This window comes from Ambystoma mexicanum, chromosome 6p (genome assembly GCF_040938575.1).
Source record: "Ambystoma mexicanum isolate Mex_15411 chromosome 6p, UKY_AmexF1_1, whole genome shotgun sequence".
NCBI lineage: Eukaryota > Metazoa > Chordata > Amphibia > Caudata > Ambystomatidae > Ambystoma > Ambystoma mexicanum.
In genome coordinates this window covers 74,294,598-74,314,648 of record NC_090935.1, presented here as the reverse complement: position 1 = coordinate 74,314,648, position 20,051 = coordinate 74,294,598, and the positions used below count along the sequence as shown (strand labels likewise).

Here is a 20,051-nt window from a genome sequence, read left to right as displayed (position 1 = left end):
GGGAGTAGAACTGATCCGGCAAATTACAGACCGATATCGCTCCTGGACTGTATAGGCAAAGTTTTTGGTATGATTCTACTCAAGATTTTCCAAGCCTGGTTAGAGTCTGCTTCACTGCACGATCCCTTTCAAGTTGGCTACCAAAAAAACACGGTAGCATCAATCAACATCATGATTCTCAGCCTTCTGAAAAGCAAAGCGCTAGAGAGATCATCCAATATCTATCTAGCCTTTATTGACCTCACCCAGGCTTTCGACAAGGTGAATCAAACTTTACTATGGCACAAACTCGAAGCAGCAAATTGTCCGAAAAACATCCTGGCCCCGATAACAGCACTCTATTCTAACACTTCGATGAGAGTAAAATTAAATGGTAGGGGCCTGCTATCGACTAGTATTCCAATCACGAGGGGCGTGAAACAGGGATGCCCTCTAGCGCCAGCTTTGTTCACGGCATTCATCGGAGACTACAAAGAATCAACGGAATTGGTCAGGGCTTTCCCACCAAAGGTTGGGTCTGTATAAGTCCCTAGAATCCTTTACGCGGACGACATAACCCTGGTCGATCAGACTCCAATAGGTCTCAAACGCCAAATGACTAATCTGGTCGAGTACATCAACAAAAACAAACTTCTAATCAACATTGAAAAAACGAAAATAGTGATTTTGGGCAAAAAGAAAAAGTGAGAAACATCATCATGGCCGTTGGACAATATGCAGGTGGAAGTGGTCCAAAAATTCAAATAACTGGGGGTCATGCTGGACAACACCAAACAGGAGACAAACATGCAAAACTTTATCTGGTCCAAAGTCTGAAAAATGACTACACAGGCAAGAATGCTGGACAATAAGTTTGGGCGTTTCTCGCTGCTACCAGTATTAAAATACTACAAGGCAAAGGTCATCCCGTGCCTGACATACAGAGTTCAAGCCATGCCTCTGCTGCTGGTAAAAATTTGTCCAAAGATTGAAGCCTTTTTTTGGAGGTCGTTGTTGTCGGTTCCAAACTCTACTTCACTACCGGCAATAAGAAAAGAACTGGGATTGATCTCATTAAAAGCCGTAGTGGAAAACAACACTTTGTCCGGGGTTACCAGTCAATTGGTCGAAAACATTTGGTCGACAGGACAATTGGTCGACACCATTTGGTCGAATGCCAAATGGTCAATTTTTTTTTCTTTTTTTTTTTTTACCCCTTTTTTGGTTTTTTTTGGGGGGGCCCCCCCCAACCCCCTTTTTTCTTTTTTTTTTTTTCCCCACACGAAAACCCACAAAACACATATATAAAAAAAAAAAAAATTCGACCATTTGGCATTCGACCAAATGGTGTCGACCAAATTGCAGTCGACCAGTTTGTTGTCGACCAATTGACCGGACACCGGAAAATCCTTATACCAGAATCACCAACACTATACAATTTGATGGCGATGGAAATCAAAGCAGGCAACTCCAAAACTCTGATAACATGGGTGGACAAAAAGAAGGCTCAACTAACTTCTGTCGCTTGCACGCAAGAGGAGCTGTTGACCAACCCTCTTAGAGTAAAGAGAAAACTGGAGGAACTAGACTGGATTGCTACCTTAGAGATGGTTGAAGAGAACAAACTTTTAAACCATCTACCTCCCCTACAGAGAAAATACAATGATCCGGCCGAAATTTACAAAAAAATCCCTAGTTAGCCTCTGAGACAGCTCTTTATGAAAGCAAGGCTAAATTTGTTGCCAACCAACCAAATTTTGGTTATCAGAGGAAACAGTCCATCAAATTTATGTAGACTATGCAAAGAGGAAAAGGCGATAGAAACGATTAGACATCTATTAACTTCCTGCACGGCGCTGAGAACCCTGAGAAAGGCCTATTTGCCGACTGTTCTGGAGGCCTCAATCTTGCGGGAAGAGGAGACTTGGTGGAAACGGCTAATTAGCGGACAAAAAACATCCTGGGCAATTGCCAATGCAAAGATTTTGCAACAGGCTTTCATCTTGATAGAACAAAGTAAAGAACAAGAAGTGAAAAGCTAAGTCATACAAGTGCTCCTCTCTACGGCTCTCGTGACGAAAACAGAAGAAATAGACTTTGACAATTTTGTTAAAACTAATGAATTTTTGGTAAATACAATAAAAAAATAATAATAATAATAATATAAAAATAAATAAATTAGTATCCCAAGGAGTCCACCTCAGTACAGATTCTTTCTGATGAAGTGATTGATGAAGTGATTGATGCTACATTGTCCTAGTGTATAGGTAATTTATTTGGAAAACTGATCAAGATATTATCCTAAATTGTGGGACTTACTATATATTACAAATTATAAGATCTGGTTGCAATTTATGGAACCTCTAAAAGTATGCTCCCTATGATGGGTGATGAACTGTTTATACCAGATAATCGGGACACAAGAGATCCTTGTGCTAAAAATGTGTTGCAAAGTTGGTTTCGCAGGGAATTGGATAATCTGTATCACTAATAAACCTATTAATCAGCAACTTATATTAGATGATTGACGTGGTTACCATCAGTACATACATCTGCGCAAGCTAGAGTTTAGCACCTGAGTATTGAAACCTTGTTTTTGGAATACTATTGGTTTTTCCACATCTGCTGAGGAATGATAAGCACTTTTTTAATTTGAAAGACTATCACATAATTATATTCCAAATAGTTTGGCTAAGGAAGGGTTGGTATTTAGATGGTTATTCTTCCTTTCTTTAACCGGTCTAGAAAGGATTTAAAAGTAGACCGTTTGGGTTATTATTGGTAGCAGTCAGTTTCAATCAAAGTTCTTTCTTTCTAATAGTTTTCCTAGACTTTAGCATTAGAAATTCAGAGTACTAACATTTGCTGGTTGGATAACCTTCCAATTATAAATACTTATTGGAACCTGAATGCCTCAGCAAAAGCTGAACTCCTTGGTAAACTTAATGGCATTCTATTTTATAGGTTTTGCCAATAAAAACATGGAAAATGTTATTGTAGCAGGGGATTTGAATTGAACTTAATTTGTTTAATCAGATGTATCTGCCAAATGTAATGATATACAGGATAGGTATCCTTATGAATTCACTGATGGTGCTAGGTTTTTACATTTGATGAAAGAATTGCTTCGGGTTAGATTTAATGGAGCCATTGAAGGTGATATCCCAGCTAGCTGGACCTGGATTTAGGATGTCTCCTCTTTTATAATTGACTAAATTTTCTCTTTGAGTTTACTTTTTCAAAGTTGTATTCATTTTGAGGTTCCGGAGACAATAACACATCAAGGGCATGTGTCCCTCCTACCCAAGGGAGTGCCTTCCCCTGTGAGGCTCGGGAGGAGAGCCAGCTCCGCAACACCATCCATAGGAGTAAAGGCAAGTGGCACCTCACCAGGAAAGACTCCCCTTTAGTGGACAAAGACTCTCTTCAACTACATCTAACCAGGCCAGATCTGACAATGCAATGGCACCCAACCCGTAGAGCACCATGGGCAGAAGCATTGTTTAAACAACATTATTATTCCTTCCAAGGAGAAACCAGCTGTATCCCTTGCAAACTTCAGCATCAGCTGGGTTGATCTTAAGGCTTTGGTCTTCTTTGCCTCCACCACCTGAATATATGATTTGCTGCTACTTATGTCCAAACGGAAGTATGGGTAGGTTGCAACATATTCTAGATTTCCCAGGGTTGTGCTGAAAGTCTCTTGCCTTTTTTTGAGAACACCACCAAAACTTTGGTTTTCCCCATATTTATGCTTAATTTGTTCTCAGGCGCGTAACTACACAATGCTGTAAACATAGCTTTTCCCCCCGGGAATGTGTAATTTAATAGGATGAGGTTGTCCGCATGGCAGAGAACGACCCCCAATCCTCAGACAGCAACAGTCTGACATATAAAGGTTATATAATGTCGTGTCGGGTCCTGGGAGCCCAACAGATCCGGTCACACCCCAACGGCCCTCATCTTCTACACAGGTAGCCCGCATTGCTCCTCACACAATCCAGTGAATGACAAACACCAGAGTAGAATGCCAGAATCGGAGAGCTTCTCTCTCTTATGGGATATCCTGCAACATCACTGCTCCCCGATGCACGTTCTCTGCAGATCTGAGTTTCAACGTATATGACTCTCTCTGTGCTACATCCCCCATCATACACAGTGGTGACCAAAATCCACTTGCACATGCTCCCCATCTGCAAAGGAAAAGAGGCTGGAGGGATCCATAAGTATGGAAAAAGAGTGGCAACCAGAAGCCACCAGGTGGGCAGAGCATGCTAAGTGGGGGAAAAGTGTGGCAACCAGGAAGACACCAGGTGGGTGGGGCGTAGGCCAAGTGACCAAGATCCACTTGCACCTGCTCCCCATCTGCAAAGGAAAGAGGCTGAAGGGCTCTTTAAGTAGGGACACATGCGGCCACCAGGAAGGCACCAGTTGGACGGTTCTAGCTAAGGGTGGGGAAAAGAGCAGCAACCAGGAAGGCACCAGGTGGGCGGGGCTTAGGCCAAGTGACCAAGATCCACTTGCACCTGCTCCCCATCAGCAAAGGATAAGAGGCTGGAGGGCCCCTTAAATAAGGAAAAAGAGCTGCAAACAAGAGGCACCAGGTGGATGGGCTTGCTAAGTGGGGAAAAAGAGCAGCAACTAGGAAGGCACCAGGTGGGTGGGGCTTGCTAAGTGGGAAAAAAGAGCAGCAACAACAAAGGCACCAGGTGGGTAGGGCTTAGGCCAGGTGACCAAGATCCACTTGCACCTGCTCCCCATGTGCAAAGGAAAAGAGCCTGGAGGGCTCCTTAAGTAGGGAAAAACAGTGGCAACCAGGAAGGCAGCAGGTGGGCGGGGAGTGCTAAGTGGGGGAAAAGAGCGGCAGCCAGGAAGGCACCAGATGGGTGGGCTTAGGCCAGGTGACCAAGATCCACTTGCACCTTCTCCCCATCTGCAAAGGAAAAGAGGCTGGAGGTCTCCTTAAGTAGGGAAAAACAGTGGCAACCAGGAAGGCACCAGGTGAGCGGGGCGTGCTAAGTGGGGGAAAAGAGCGGCAGCCAGGAAGGCATCAGGTGGGGGGGTTGCTAAGTGGGGAAAAAGTGCGGCAACCAGGAAGGCACCATGTGGGCGGGGCTTAGGCTAGGTGACCAAGATCTACTTGCACCTACTCCTCATGTGCAAAGCTAAAGAGGCTGGAGGGCTCCTTAATTAGGGAAAAAGAGTGGCAACCAGGAAGGCACCAGGTGGGTGGGGATAGGCTAGGTGACCATGATCTACTTGCACCTGCTCCCCATCTGCAAAGAAAAAGAGGCTGGAGGTCTCCTTAAGTAGGGAAAAATAGTGGCAACCAGGAAGGCACCAGGTGGGTGGGGCTTAGGCTAGGTGACCAAGATCTACTTGCACCTGCTCCCCATCTGCAAAGGAAAAGAGGCTGGAGGTCTCCTTAAGTAGGGAAAAATAGTGGCAACCAGAAGCCACCAGGTGGGCAGAGCATGCTAAGTGAGGGAAAAGTGTGGCAACCAGGAAGACACCAGGTGGGTGGGGTGTGCTAAGTGGGTAAAAGGAGCGGCAGCCAGGAAGGCATCAGGTGGGGGGGTTGCTAAGTGGGGAAAAGAGTGGCAACCAGGAAGGCACCAGGTAGGTGGGGCTTAGGCCAGGTGACCAAGATCTACTTGCACCTACTCCTCATGTGCAAAGGTAAAGAGGCTGGAGGGCTCCTTAATTAGGGAAAAATAGTGGCAACCAGGAAGGTACCAGGAGGCTGTGGCTTAGGCCAGGTTACAAAGATCCACTTGCACCTGCTCCCCGTCTGCAAAGGAAAACGAGGCTCGAGGGCTCCTTAAGATGCAAAAAAGAGCAGCAACCAGGAAGGCACCAGGTGGGCAGGGTGTGCTAAGAGGGGAAAAAGAGCAACAACCAGGAATGCACCAGGTGGGAGAGGCTTGGGCCAGGTGACCAAGATCCACTTGTACCTTCTCCTCATCTGCAAAGGAAAAGAGGCTGGAGAGCTCCTTAAGACGCGAAAAAGACCAGCAACCAGGAAGGTAACATGTGGGCGCGGCGTGCTCAGCGCCACTGAGTTTAATATAATTGACCACATCGTCCTAGTCGATCATCTGACAGGGCGGCCCTTTCTGGTATTGTTGTATTTTGGTTTTTATCCTTCCTTTCATATAGGACTCAATCCCTTGCAGTGTCCCTGAGCATTCGGCCCTCTCCTCTGTTTTGTTCAATTGCTATATCCAACCAAGCTCATCTTCTAGTCCCATGCTGATGATACCCAAATCTTGATTTGTTTAGATCTGTCTCTTCTTGACGCCGCCAGAGAATGGATGTGTAACAACTGGCTTAAAATGAATGTGGAGAAAACGGAGGTGCTGGTAGTGGGGCCACATTTGCCGCTGCTTTCTGCACTACTGCCTTCTGGCCACCTGGTTTGGGCCCTTTTCCTTCTCCTGTTTCATCTGTGAAAGATCTTGGAGCAGAAATCTCTGAGTTTTTTTTCTGCCAACTCCAGATAAGTGCAATCTTCCAGAATAGGTACTTCCAACTTAAAGTTATGCATAAGATTCTCACCTATATTACTTCCCAATTTAGAGCTCCGGTGTATCCTCTCTTGTTTATTTTTGGCGTATTTTTGGCAGCGCTTCTAAGTCTTGCAGAATACTGCAGCAAGAGTTGCCACCTTTATGTCTAGGTGTGCCCAGATCTCTTCTGTACCCGCCAAGTACACTGGCTCCCTGTTGTTAAGAGCATTGTGAGGGATCAGAAATGTGATTCAGACAAGTAGATCATTTTTTCACAAGTAGCCATTTTATTAAACAATATGGGTGAAATAAACGCCTCACTTTTCCATGACATAACACAGAATTCCCTGCCTGTCCAACAAAGACTGAAGGAAAACACTCAAATATTGCCCCTCACACTTATACATACAACCATTATACAAGTATTAGATGGCCCTTCTAACAGCACAAAATAACAGTTATATGTAAACATAAAACTTTGCAAGCAAATATACTTGTAACCAGGGTGGTATCCTCTTCCCAAGGATTAATGCAGCATTTTCAAAAATAACATTTCTGCCCAAGAAAGTTCTTTTCAATGGCCAATTTCCAAATGTCACACAAAGTTCATTCCCTGAGTCCTTTCCTTGGCATTGGATGGTAGTATTGGTCAACAAGTTTTATCACTTTTCAAAATGATTGTCCAAAGTTTACACAAACTCTTACTTAAAAAGACTAAATAACTTTTTCTGCACACTTTTTGTTAGAATTCAATATGACTTATCTTCTTTTAAGAATGAGCACTTTCACATTTCAGCTTCATAAATAATAATATCTTGTCAGGATGGTTACAACACTGTTCATCATTACACATTAGTGGACTTGCCAATTTCTTTCCACCACAACCCTCCACCATACTGCAGTATTTCATTTATCATCTTCCTGGTCCACTAACCTGCCAGGACTAACCACTAATAGTCCCTTTCCTGGTATACACGACTGCCACGATAAAACTCCTAGCACTACTACAAGTAGCATGTGTTGAGGTTTACGATGCTTCAGACTTTCCTCGCTTAGATCCTCAATGTGGAAAGTAAAGAAGAAAACTGCTTCTTTAATAAGTATTACACTTTCAACAATAAGATGGGGTTAAAACCTTCTTCCATTAGGATACAAATAAGGTGGGGTTAAAACCTTCTTCCATTAGGATACAAATAAGGTGGGGTTAAAACCATCTTCCATTAGGATACAAATAAGGTGGGGTTAAAACCTTCTTCCATTAGGATACAATAGACATTGATGTTGATTGTTCCACTAATTTGTTTGCCACATGCAAAGCAGGTTATATTCCTCCCCCCCACCCCGATGATTTCTACAAAGAGGGTTTCTCTCCTGCTATCTTTGGGTGCCTTCTACAACACAAATTAACTGCTGGTAATGTCTCTTGTTCAGGTCTCCCCCTTTGTAGATTACTAGGGAAACAGTATCCTCTTTTGTTTGTATTTGGCTTTCTTTGGCTAAGGCAATACTGGTTGTTATTTTCCATTTTAAGTAATCTTCCTTTTTGAAGATTATATTTATCTTCTTCAAATCATGCCCCCTCTTTACTTGGGCCCTCATTCCGAGGTTGGTGGTAGTCATGGCACTATTTGCACCATGACTGCCACCAATAACAGTACTGTGTCCGGTTTGGTGCAATGGGGACTTACCGGTCTATTCAGACCTTGCTGGGACCGGTAAGTCCCCATTCACCGAACCATTGCCCATTCCAATTTGAGCCCCCATAGGGAATGGGGAGGGTGCAAATAACGGGCCGGCGTATGCCAAGCCGTTATTTGCACCCAGTTCCCTTAACGGGTCCCCTCCATAACATCTGGTCAGACCAGGCGTTAAGGAAGGGACCCGCTAAGGGACCTCGTAGTAGGGTGCTAAGGGATTACCGGCACCGGTCTCCTTACCGGTGTCCGGTATCCCTTACCGCCCTACTCGGAATGAGGGTTTTGGTCTCTCTCAATATTAGTGTTGCGCTAAAAATACTTCAATTCTTTAGTTCGGTATTCAAAAGAGTTACTGCCAGCCAGCGGTCTATTACAGAGTGCCCCTTCCCGTGTCGGGTCCTGGGAGCCCAACAGATCCGGTCACACCCCAACGGCCCTCGTCTTCTACACAGGTAGCCCGCATTGCTCCTCACACAATCCAGTGAATGACAAACACCAGAGTAGAATGCCAGAATAGGAGAGGTTCTCTCTCTTATGGGATAGCCTGCAACATCACCGCTTCCTGATGCACGTTCTCTGCAGATCTGAGTTTCAACTTATATGACTCTCTCTGTGCTACATCCCCCATCATAAACAGTGGCGGCTCTCACGTTGTCTTCACTCTGCTTCTGCTTTACCCACTGCTGCTGTCTGCTTCTTCTCATGGCCTGCACCTGAAGGGGCGTTAAAAATGTAAAGTCCCGCTCAGTTGTGTGTTTGTTTATTTGTTTGTTTGTTTTTATTATTTGTAATGTGCGCCAGACCCAGGGGTATCAGGGTGCAGCAGGTACAAGAATAGGCAAAGCTTAATTACAATGAGTTACAAGTTACAGGTTACAATACATCACTATACATATTAAACAAGCAGGGTATGTCGATATTTACAGTACATTACAGGTGTTATACATAGAATGAGGTTATCGTCCAGTGATTATTTGGCAGGTGTCGTGCATTGTGTTTCAGATACATAGACAGACGTGTGATTATTGGTCAGTGGATTTTAGCCATAAGATGGTGTTGGTTCTGAAATTCTGATAGGGCTGGTCTGCCCTTAGGGAGGGAGGCATAGAATTCCCGAGTTTGGCCCCTTTAACAGGGAAGCTGTTGCCACCAATCGTCGATCGTTTGAATTTGGGAATGGACAGGCAGTCCAGATTTATTGATCTTGTTGGGATGTCTGTTAGTGGAACCTCTCAGAGAGTTAGATGGGTACGGCGTTGTTAAGAGATTTTAGGGTGAGTGACGCAGTATTTAGTAGGATTTTGTCATTAGTCCAGAGCCAGTTGTTTTGTCGTCTGCTCTCAGAGATGTGTTCTTTTCTGGAGATACCTAAGGCTGCTCGAAGGGCGTTGTTTTGTAGGGTTTGGATTCTGGTAATGATGGATTTGTTGGAACCTATGTAGAGGGTGCTGCAGTAGTCTAGGCGGGTTAGGATGAGGGCTCTGGCCAGGATGGTACAGCTGTTATTTGAGAGAAATGGCTTGCCGGTTCTAATGAGTTTGCACATGTACGCTGTGGAGGATGCTAGCGTGCTGACCTGTGTAGAGAAAGATAGGGTGGAATCGAGGTAAAAGCCTAGTGTTTTTACCTCTTGTGCTACCTTAATGAGGTTGCTGTCAATTAAGAAGGAGGTGTAGGCGAGCCCTGATTTTTTTAGGTTAGTAGGGGTACCCAGGATGATGAGTTCTGTTTTATCATCATTCAGGCATAGACCGTGCGTGGCCATCTGTGCCTGGATGATCATGTGCACTCTATTTATCAAGGCCAAATCCTTGTCGTAATCCCCTGTATGTGGGAGTAGGATCTGAGTGTCATCTGCATGGTTGGTGTAGGTGATACCAAGATGGTCGAGAACATTGAAGAGGGGCTTGGTAAAGATATTGTACAGTGTGGGCGAGACGTAGGACCCCTGTGGTACCCCACAGTGATAGGAAAGAGATATGCCGCTGATGAGGGCAAGAAGACCCTCATTGTTCTGCCACTTAGGAAAGATCTGATCCATGTAATGGCATCTTTAGAGAAGTGTGCTGTTGTGTCGAGATGGTTACATAGGATTGTATGGTCTACCAAATCGAAAGCAGCTGAGAGGTCCAGGAGTTACAGTAGAGCTGATTTGCCATTGTCTCTAAGCTCCTTGATTTGGGCTTTTAGATCGATGAGGGCGGTCTCAGTTCCATGTTGTGGGTGGAAGCCTGACTGTGTGGCTCATAACACTTTGTCTAGAATTTTTAGAAGGAACGGGACTGTTGTGATTGGCCTGTAGTTGGTGGGATTTAATGGTTCAAGAGTACTTTTTTTTTTAGTAGTGGGAGTACCCACAATTCTTTGATGTTTGTGGGGAAGGTGCCGGTAGCAAAGGATGCGTTGATGAGTTTGGATATGAAAGGTGACTGGTCGCGAGCCGCATCCTTAATGAGTTGTGCTGGACAGGGATCACCCGGGCAATTGGTTGGTTTGAGGGCGAGAATAATTCTTTCCACCTCTAGGATAGAGACTTTAGAGAAGTTACAGCGGATGGATGATTTTCTGTGGTGTTCACTGATAATTTAGGTGTTGGTGTGGCATTTAGAGATTCTTTTTTTGGGAATATTTTATTTTGTAGTGTGGTTACTTTGTTGGCTAGTGCGTGTTTGATCTCTGAACACCATTTTTTATCTTTGGTGCAGGTGTCAGGTATTGCAATGGGAGACTCTAGTTCTTTAAGAATGGTAAATAACTCTTTCATATTGGAGTTAGCTTGGGAGATGCGGGTGTCGTAGGATTCCTGTTTGGCTAAGCAGATTTCTTTTTTGTAGAGTGAAGGGAGTTTTGGGAGTTTGAGTTTGTTGGCTTCCGATGATAGTAGTTTCCATGCAGCTTCACAGTTTCTTTTTTGTTGTTTTAGGTCTTTTAGGAAAGGAGTAAACCATTTCTTTAAGTGCTTTTTTTGGCTTACTTAGTCTTGGTTTGAGAGGGGCAATCTGATCTAAGGAGGAGGTCATGAGTTTGTTGTATTCATTGACCATGCTTTCCGGATCGGTGTTGTTAGGGAGTGAGATGAGGGTGGGCAGAATCGCGGGGACGAGCCTATCCGCGGTCATGTTCTTTTATTTCTAGTTAGGGTGGATGTGGGGTGGGTGGGGTCCTAGAGGTGGGTGGGTGGAGCCCTAGAGGTTTGTATAGGGGTGTCTGTTGGTCGATAACGTGAATGAGAGAAGGTAATGGTCGGTCCATGGTAGAGGTGAGGTGGAGAGGATATTGGCATGGCACTTATAGTCTGCTATCCAATTTAGTATTCTCCCTTTGTTATGGGTGGGGTTTTGCTTCTTTGGGTGAGGCCATATTCTGATAGGATGTTTGCCGTTTCTAAGGCAGATTGATCCGATGCGTCATTGAATCCTAGGTTGAGATCCCCATGTAGTAGTACTTGCGTGGAATTTTTGAGGTTGCTGGAGAGTATGGTGTGGATGTCTTCCTCAAAAGTCCCGATTGGGCCTGGGGGGCGGTCAATCAAGTGGATGTTGAGGGTCTGGGGGTTGATCAGTGCTAGTTTGACAGAAAGGATTTCATTAGAAACAGTTTTATTTATTTATTTATTTATTTGCATTTATAAAGCGCCCAAGCGTCCCTGGGGAATCGTGGCACTGTTACAGATTACTTACCTTACATAGGTAACATAACAGTAGGGAGGACATAGTATAAAACAGATGTAAGAGCTAGATGCAGAAAAAAAGAGCATACATTGGGCTGTTGCTGGGGTAACAAGGAAACAGCATGTATACCCAGGTTGGTTAGTGACATTTAGGAGAAAAGTAGGGTTTTTAGTGTTTTCCGGAAGGTGGAGTAGGAATTTTCCTTTCTTAGTGTGGTGGGCAGGGCATTCCAATTTATTGGTGCGAAGTGCTGAAAACTGGACACCCTGCTTTTGATCTTTTGAACGTGGGTACACAGATCTGATTGGAGAGGTGGGTTCTGGTGGGGCTGTTGGAGGAGGTGAGTGTGATCCTTTCGGATAGGTAGAGTGGCGCATCTAATGAAAGGCATCTGTGTGTGATGGCCATGCATTTTTATAGTATGCATTCCTTAACCGGTAGCCAGTGGGCATCTTTCCTACCTTGAGAGATGTGTTTCCTTTTGGGAATGCTCAGGGCTGCCCTGAGGGCATTGGGCATCATTCCGAGTATGGCGGTAAGGGATAGCGGCCACCGCTAACGAGAGCGGTGGCGGTAATCCCTTACCGCCATACTCCGAGTTCCCTTTGCGCCATGGAGGTTTTAACACCTGCTTTTAGCAGGTGTTAAAAACCATGGCGCTAAGGGACCTTGATGTTAATTACGCCACCGTAATTTACGGTGGCGTAATTAACGCCTTCCCCACTCCCATTATGCCCTATGGTGCAAAAATGGGAATGGGGAAGGGTAAATGGGGATTGGGGAATTACCGCCCCGCCACCCTTGGAATGGGGCGGTAATTCCGCCATCCACCAAGGCGCTGCCGGTCCGGGTACGGCATCAACCAAGGCGTTAATAGCGCCATTGGTTAGCGCCGTACTCGGAATGAGGCCCATTGTTTTGGGTGACTTGAAGTTTATTCAGGTTTTTTGCAGAGGTGCCTAGGAATAGGGCATTGCAGTAGTCCAGTTTGGTACCTACTGTGGCTCTGGAGATGGATAGGCAATTTTCAGTGGAGAGAAAGGGCTTATGGTGTTAACCTGTTGAGACATGGATAGTGAGGAGTCTATGGTTTTAACAGTCGAGGAGACTGGAATGGTGGAGTTGTCAATGTTGAAGGTTTTGTATTGAGGTGGGAGCCTATTGAGAGTTTTGCTAGTACCTACTAGGAGGATCTGTTTTGTCTCTGTTTAGGCAAAGGCCATTGGCATGCATCCAGGTCTGGATGGCTGAATAGATTTTGGTTAGGGCTGCTGCATCTTCTTCATAGGTCCCAGTTAGTGGGAGTAGTACCTGTGTGTCGTCAGCATAATTGGTGTACGCTATGTTGCGACCGTCAAGGTCATTGAAGAGTGGGAGGGCGAATATATTGTAGAGTGTGGGGGACGCCACAGTGGATGGTGGTGGAGGAGGCAGATGCAGTGCCTGAGAAGATTTTCATGAGTCTTCCTTTTAGGAAGGAGGCCACCCAGGCGTTCGCTTCTGGTGATAAATGTGCTTTGTTTTTTAGGTGCATGCCTAGGATGTCATGTTTTACAGTAGACTGCACATTTCAGTTCTGCACCTCTGAGCTTCTTTTCCTCGCTCCAGTACCTACAGCATTATGGGACTTAAAGTTCCAAATGGTTTGTTCTTTTTTTATATCAAAGGCTTACATTTTACAATAGGTCATTAGGACAAAGGGATCATTAGGGACATTGGTCAGAGGGTTCTCCTAGTTTTCCTGACCCGAGTCCCCTCCCATGTGATCCACCCACAGAACACCACCCCCAGCTCCGTTCTGCTGATTCTTGTCTAGTTTCTGTGCCTCATTTGAAGGACTCTCGTATTGTGGCCATTCCTTCTCAGTGGCTGCGGCTCAGTTATGGAATTCTATTCCCCGCACTCTGAGAACTATTGAAGTGCACTACTTGTTTCAGCGCTTGTTGAAAACATATCTCTTTTATTCTCTCCCCACCTCATTCTTGCTTTTAGCGACATGATGCCCTGGTTGGCTTTATAAATATACCATAAAATAACACACCCTCCCCCTTATGGACTATTTGTAGATCTACAAATAGACTTCCCCAAATTGCCACAGTACAATCATTGGCAGTACTTACCTGTGGTGGTTGATGTATTTTCTGGGTGGGTAGAGTCTTATCCTTGTAGAAAAGTAGATGCTGTGACAGTGGCGAAAATACTGATTTGTGAGTTTGTGCCTAGAGTCGGAATACATGTGTGCTTTAACAGTGTTCAGGACACTCATTTTGTTACTAACGTTATTAAGACACTGTTATCAACCTTGAAGATTTAGCCTAATTTGCCTTTTCCTCACCACCCCCAGTCTGTATCTGATGAGATGCAGCTTTCAGACCACTGTTTATTAGATTATATGAAGACATTAATATCTTCTGTCAGAATTGCTCATAGTTAGGTTTAAAGCCGCTGCCACAGGAGCTAGAAACACCAGTCCATTCGCTCCAGTCTGGTGACAGTGTCCTCATAAAGGTCCATCAAAGAAAGACAGCTCTTGCATCCAGGGTATGTTCAGGGGACCCCTCATGGGTGAACGTGAGTGACTGCAAGCAATAGGGCCCGTAGTGTAGTTTTTGTGCTTTTCTTCACCTGCTTGTTTGTACCGACTTACACTAATGTAGTTGAAGGAGAACATGATTCTATTATGCAGACTATGTTAGCAATGAAGAATCTAATGTGATAACATATTCTGATGCCAGGGCTTGTTATGAATGTATCTGGAAAGAAACATGTAGGACATTATGTATGTGTAATGTGTGGGAATTGTGGAGTAGTGTGATGAATGATGAAAGGTTTATTGGCCAAAAGGGCTGGTGCAAAAGAGAAATAATAGTGTTTATATATGGCTGACAAAGCGATGTACTGCAAACTTAGACTCTTTAATGTCGCAAATTGTTTTGTAGGATTTATGTAATTACTGATAAAATGCTACTGTGGATCCAGTTGTTGATTGGCACAGTGATGTGATTTGTTAGGCCACCACCTATGTTGTAAGTAGATGTGAGGGCTTGAGCGCGGAGCATGGTGCGGTGTTCCAGCAGTGTGTTTTGTCAAGGCTGAGAGAGAGGACGCTACTTTGTATCCCTTCTGATTCCTTGCGTTCTGAGGAGGATCATCCATTCACTTGAAGTCCCTTCTCTGTGTTCATCAAATCGGACTCCCAGACTACATACACACCGCGCAGGCGCGGAGCGTGGCACGGTGTGCCAGCAGTGTGTTTTGTCGAGGCTGAGAGAGAGGATGCTACTTTGTATCCCTTCTGATTCCTTGCGTTCTGAGGAGGATCATCCATTCACTTGAAGTCCCTTCTCTGTGTTCATCAAATCGGACTCACAGACTACATACACACCGCGCAGGCGCGGAGCGTGGCGTGCCAGCAGTGTGTTTTGTGTTTGGTGGTTGCGTGGTGTTGAGGTGTATCCCGACCATTTCGGTAAGACTTTCGCGCACCTTGAGACTGCAAGAAAACTTTGTGAAGGCTCACTATTGCGGGAAACGACCACTGGGTCATGCTTTTCCACTGCCGTTTTGACTGTCTAAATGGAGTTTTATTGTTTATTTATGAGAATCAGCCATCTGATGGATTAAGTACTTTAAAAAAAAAAAATCTGCCCACGTATTGTGAGAATTTAGCTCTGTGAGCACCCATGGAGAGGCTGCATATTATGAAAAATCGAGCTAAGCTCGCTACGTGTGCGCCACTTCTACCCACCATTGTCTCTCGCTCTATTTAAGTGGCACCTGGATGTCCGTAATCCTGTTCTGCCTACCTTGATTGTCCTCAGTCATAAGGTGTTGGCGGGAGCCTACTCTGTTACCTTCTCTGTAGTTCGTACAGTGAGGTCCAGAGGATTTTGGGAAAAAGGTGACTGCGGGCTTTAGGCCTTTGAACCCTTTCTCTGTTTCGGCCCTGCTACTATGCTGTTTCAAAATAGCCAGCAAGTTGCCTAATTATTGACGGGTGCAGTTCTATTGCTTACATGTGGTGAGATCTTCTTGCCTCAGTGGGCATTTAGATCTATGACCTGAGGGTGACTGTGGGCCTTGTGCCTCTGAACCCTCGGTTGCAAGTATGTGGTGCACTTGGTAAGGCGAAAAATCAGTTTTGCCAGCATACTGGTAGTGTCTAGTGTTTCCCTTAAGCAGGTGACTGTGGGCCCTACGCCTTTGAACCTGCTAGGGGATTATCTTGTTGAACAAACTGCTTGTTTGAGCATTCTGCCTTTGTGAAACTTTCTCAATACGGCCACCACAATTCTCGCCGTCTCCTTTTGAGCCAGGTGCTCTTGGGCAAGCTTGGGGAGTCTCAGTTGGGGTTTTCATAAAGTGAACTATTGACACAAGGCTGTGGTGGCTTGGTTGGAATCGTGAACTACAAGAGCTACAGCTGGCTATGCACAGAAAATATGGCCTGAAGTGAGCATGTATCACAATTGAATGTACAAGGACTTACTCAGGTTAACACATTTATTCATGTTGAAGCTTTGAAGGGATCCCCGTGCTCTCTGTATTGTTTCGCGCTGTATTTAGAGTTTGTTGTGCTCTATCTACACTGAGTTGTCTATTAGATCTTATCCACTGTTTGGGGTGTGTTTGCTCCATATTTGTGGTGCTGTTATGCATATCAACGGGTTGGTGGAAGCTGGGTGGGAAGTTATATTTTGTTGACCTCTTGTCTGAACCCTCCCAGACGTGTTTATATTTTGTGGGAGGAGCATCGTACTTGTGAGTGAAGTACCCTGCCTTTTCTTGTTGGCGATCAGGTAAAGGAACTGGGTCGGGCATTGAGAAGTAACAATAAGCCTGTCAATCTCTCTAAAGGCCCGGGTAAGAATCAAGGGTCTAAAAGCGCAAACACCACCCTGCCCTTGTTGCCACCTACTAAAAAATCACTCCTATCAATGTCAACCTCAGTTGAGGTCGAACTGGCAAGCCCAGCGAAGGAACCCATACCTGTTGCTAAAGTATTGATTCATTTAGCTGTTGACAAAATAGCCCCGCATTGACCCACCCACCCCCTGTACCTACAGATCATGAAGGTTCACCAATGATGGACCAGGCGGTTAGTGCTGATCCTTTAACTGCAGGACAGGCCCAGGATCACCCCCCTTTGACCTTCTCAGTACAAGACGCCAATGAATGCAATAGTGAGATGGACTGCCCGTTGGCTCATGTTCATGATATTGATTGTATTGTATCCCATGCACTGGACGGATTCGCCCATGTCTCTGACACATCTATGCTTGCTCCCACAATCATGAATGAATTGGGCAAACGAGTAAGGCTCTCTCTCAGCCCTTCCTCTCCTGCTTCTCGCTCTTTCCCTTTTCGGGAACAAGTGCATTTTCACCATTTGAATGATTCCAGCTTCAAAGAGCAGTTGGGTCCTAGAAGGGATCTTCCAGGGCCCTCTTGGTCGGGTGTGGGAGGTGTTAGCTTATTTGGTCTTGCAAATCCGCACGAAGGATGTGCTCACAATAAAGAGACTGAGTTGCCCCATACCCGGGGGGCTTTTTCCACAGTGAATGAGGATGTGGGATTGGGTAACTTAAAGGGGATCAGTAGGGCTTTTTCGACTCCTGAGGACTCGCCTGCAGACATTCTTGCTCACGAGCCCTTTAACTTCCCAGTGATTTCGCACATTCTTAATTTGCTTGATAAAGGCGATGAACTCACTCATTGCTCTATAAGGGAGATGCAGGGTTTTTTGGCCTTTATGAAAAAAAATAGCTAGACTAGAGGGGTTCATACTTGCAGAAGAGAACTCAAGGTCATTCTATCTATCCCAATTTGAAAAAATGATGTTGAAATTTGCTGGGTCACATACCCTGATTCCATCTAGTTTGGTTTCACGTTCACAGGGTACTCAGACGGACGTTGGACCCCCAATGGTATGGCCACCTTATAGGTTGTACTCGCATGTGGTGCAAGGTGTGAGCAGTGATGTAAACGATCTCTGTGCCTCGGGGGAAATAGATCTCTTAGAGGTATCAAAGCTTCACCATGATCGCTTACTCCAGGTGGAACGCTTACTCTTCAATGTGGTCTCAAAATCTCAGTCCCTGGCGTCTACAGGGCTCTGTGGTGGTATCAAGACAGTTAGTGGTGAATCAACAACTCCAGATAGTCCCTCAGCTTTGACAGCAATCATTGACGCACAAGCAAGTGCGGAGCTTCCGGTACCCTTGTTGCCAAGCTGCCGGCCTATGGGCACAGCTGAGCAAGACGATAAGCTTTTTGTCTCTCGAAAGGCAAAAAAAGCCTTTTTACGAGCCCAAAAACGCCTAAATTTAGCTAAAAGCAACCAGAAGTGGCACCAGAAAAGGGGCTTCAGCCTAGTGAAGATACCCCAAATTGTGTATGTGCGAAATCAGGTGATAGCTCAGTTGACCTAACACTGGATCTTCATGATCTAAATGAAGAAAGCAAGAAACTCTTGCAGATCAAAGCACTGAAAAGCGGTCATGTTCAAGTGCTATCTGCACAGTCCCCCAAAACCCTCCTAACGAAAGCCCAACTACAACTCCACAGTTTTTTTCCAACCATTTTAAATAAAAAACTGGTCAACAGACCCCAAGAAGTAGGGAATGGTCTTTGTCCCCCAAACAAGAACATGTTCCCAGTGGTTACTGGGTTGGTCCTACAGAAAAAAGAAGCAGACGGTCTGAGTGGAGCGACAAAGGGTAGTGTCCGCTGTGTTGATGGGAATGCTGATGTAGGCCGTCCCCCCAACTTGTTGAAACTAGAAGTTGTTGTGGCACATCTAGCTGCACCTGAGGTGAATCTAACTTTGGCCTCCACTCTACCTGCCCCCTTGCCTCAGGTGGTTCATGGCAGACCTGAGGTTGATTCAACAGAGATGACATTGCCATTAGAAAACCATCAAGTCCCTCAGTCTTTGTTTGAAACCCCAAATGATATGAAACAGGTTATTGGATGGACCAGCAACCCAGAGATTAATGGGTTAGTAAGGATCAACAGGTCATTTTTAATGAATACCTTTTTCCAGATTCCTTTATTAAGGAATCTGGCATCCAAGGACCTGGATTGGATCAAGTTAGCTCCGCACAACAACCATAGAGCTCTGTGTAGAGTTCAATCTCAAATCATTACTAAATTAATTTTGGATTTCGCTGATGACTTTAAAATATTGGGAGTCTCTCCCTGTCTGTTTGCAGACATGGAGAATGCATGGTCTTTTCTTGACTTTGCCCTTCCGACACCCAAGGAGCAGGTCAAACCTCCCATAGTGGTGGGTTATGAACAGAAAACTATCGAATTGACTCAAAGATTGGCCTCACTAACACAGGTGTTAAGTGGCCTCTCATGGCTGGAACCACTGATTAAAGTGGCAGCTGCTATGAAACCGGAATCCACTCATTTGTAACCACCAGGAATCAGTGTTGCAACTTAGAATTGTTGCGGAATGAAAAATCTTATGGCATGGCATGGTCGTCTGGCGGTTCATCTCAGACCTGACGTCATACTGTTGCAGGAAACAATGGCACTGTATGACATCGTACTTGATGGTTAGATTGCCTTTAACGCACCTGCGCGACGCCAATTGGCGGGGCGACCATCTGGCGGAGCTGCAATATTAATTAAAAACGGCCTGAAAGTAACATCCAGATTAGTGGAGAAACTAGATACTGGTGGAATTGCAGTCTTTTGGATGTAACCCTTATGCCATAGTTCTATTGTCTATTTACTGGAATCCCAGTGTTGAACCAATCGATGTTGCTATACTGGAACTAACCCAAATGTTGGAGAGGGTTTCAGTATATTTCCCCAAGCATGAAATTTTAATTGGTGGAGATTTGAACTCATGTCTGGAGATAGAAGGCTCCAATCTCCAGATTCATCCGCCACAACTCTACCTCCAACACGCTCTAGGAAGAGGCAAAATATGGATTGAGTTTATTGAATCATGGGGAATTTACCCTATTCCACTAGCTCCCCACAGTACTAAAGCCTTTTGGCATCGAGGACAACAGTCCTCCCTTATAGATTACATGTTAGCATCGAGGGCATGCGTTAGTCTGCTTGATCCCATTGTGATTTTGGATGTGGGACTGAGCGATCACCGCATGCTCCTTTCGAAGCTTCATGTGTGGGTTGAACAGTATGATGTTATGGTGGTAACGACTTTGATTGAAAAT

General features: G+C 45.1%; 1 protein-coding gene across 1 annotated transcript in view; it reads right to left on the bottom strand.

Moving 5' to 3' along the window:
* The window catches only part of LOC138510670 (vomeronasal type-2 receptor 26-like), a 318,905-nt gene that overhangs the window by 200,761 nt on the left and 98,093 nt on the right, over positions 1–20,051 (bottom strand). The window contains exon 2 of the mRNA XM_069626450.1: positions 9,813–10,133. Coding sequence (XP_069482551.1) covers positions 9,813–10,133 — 321 coding nt within the window. The remainder of the gene's footprint in view (positions 1–9,812; positions 10,134–20,051) is intronic.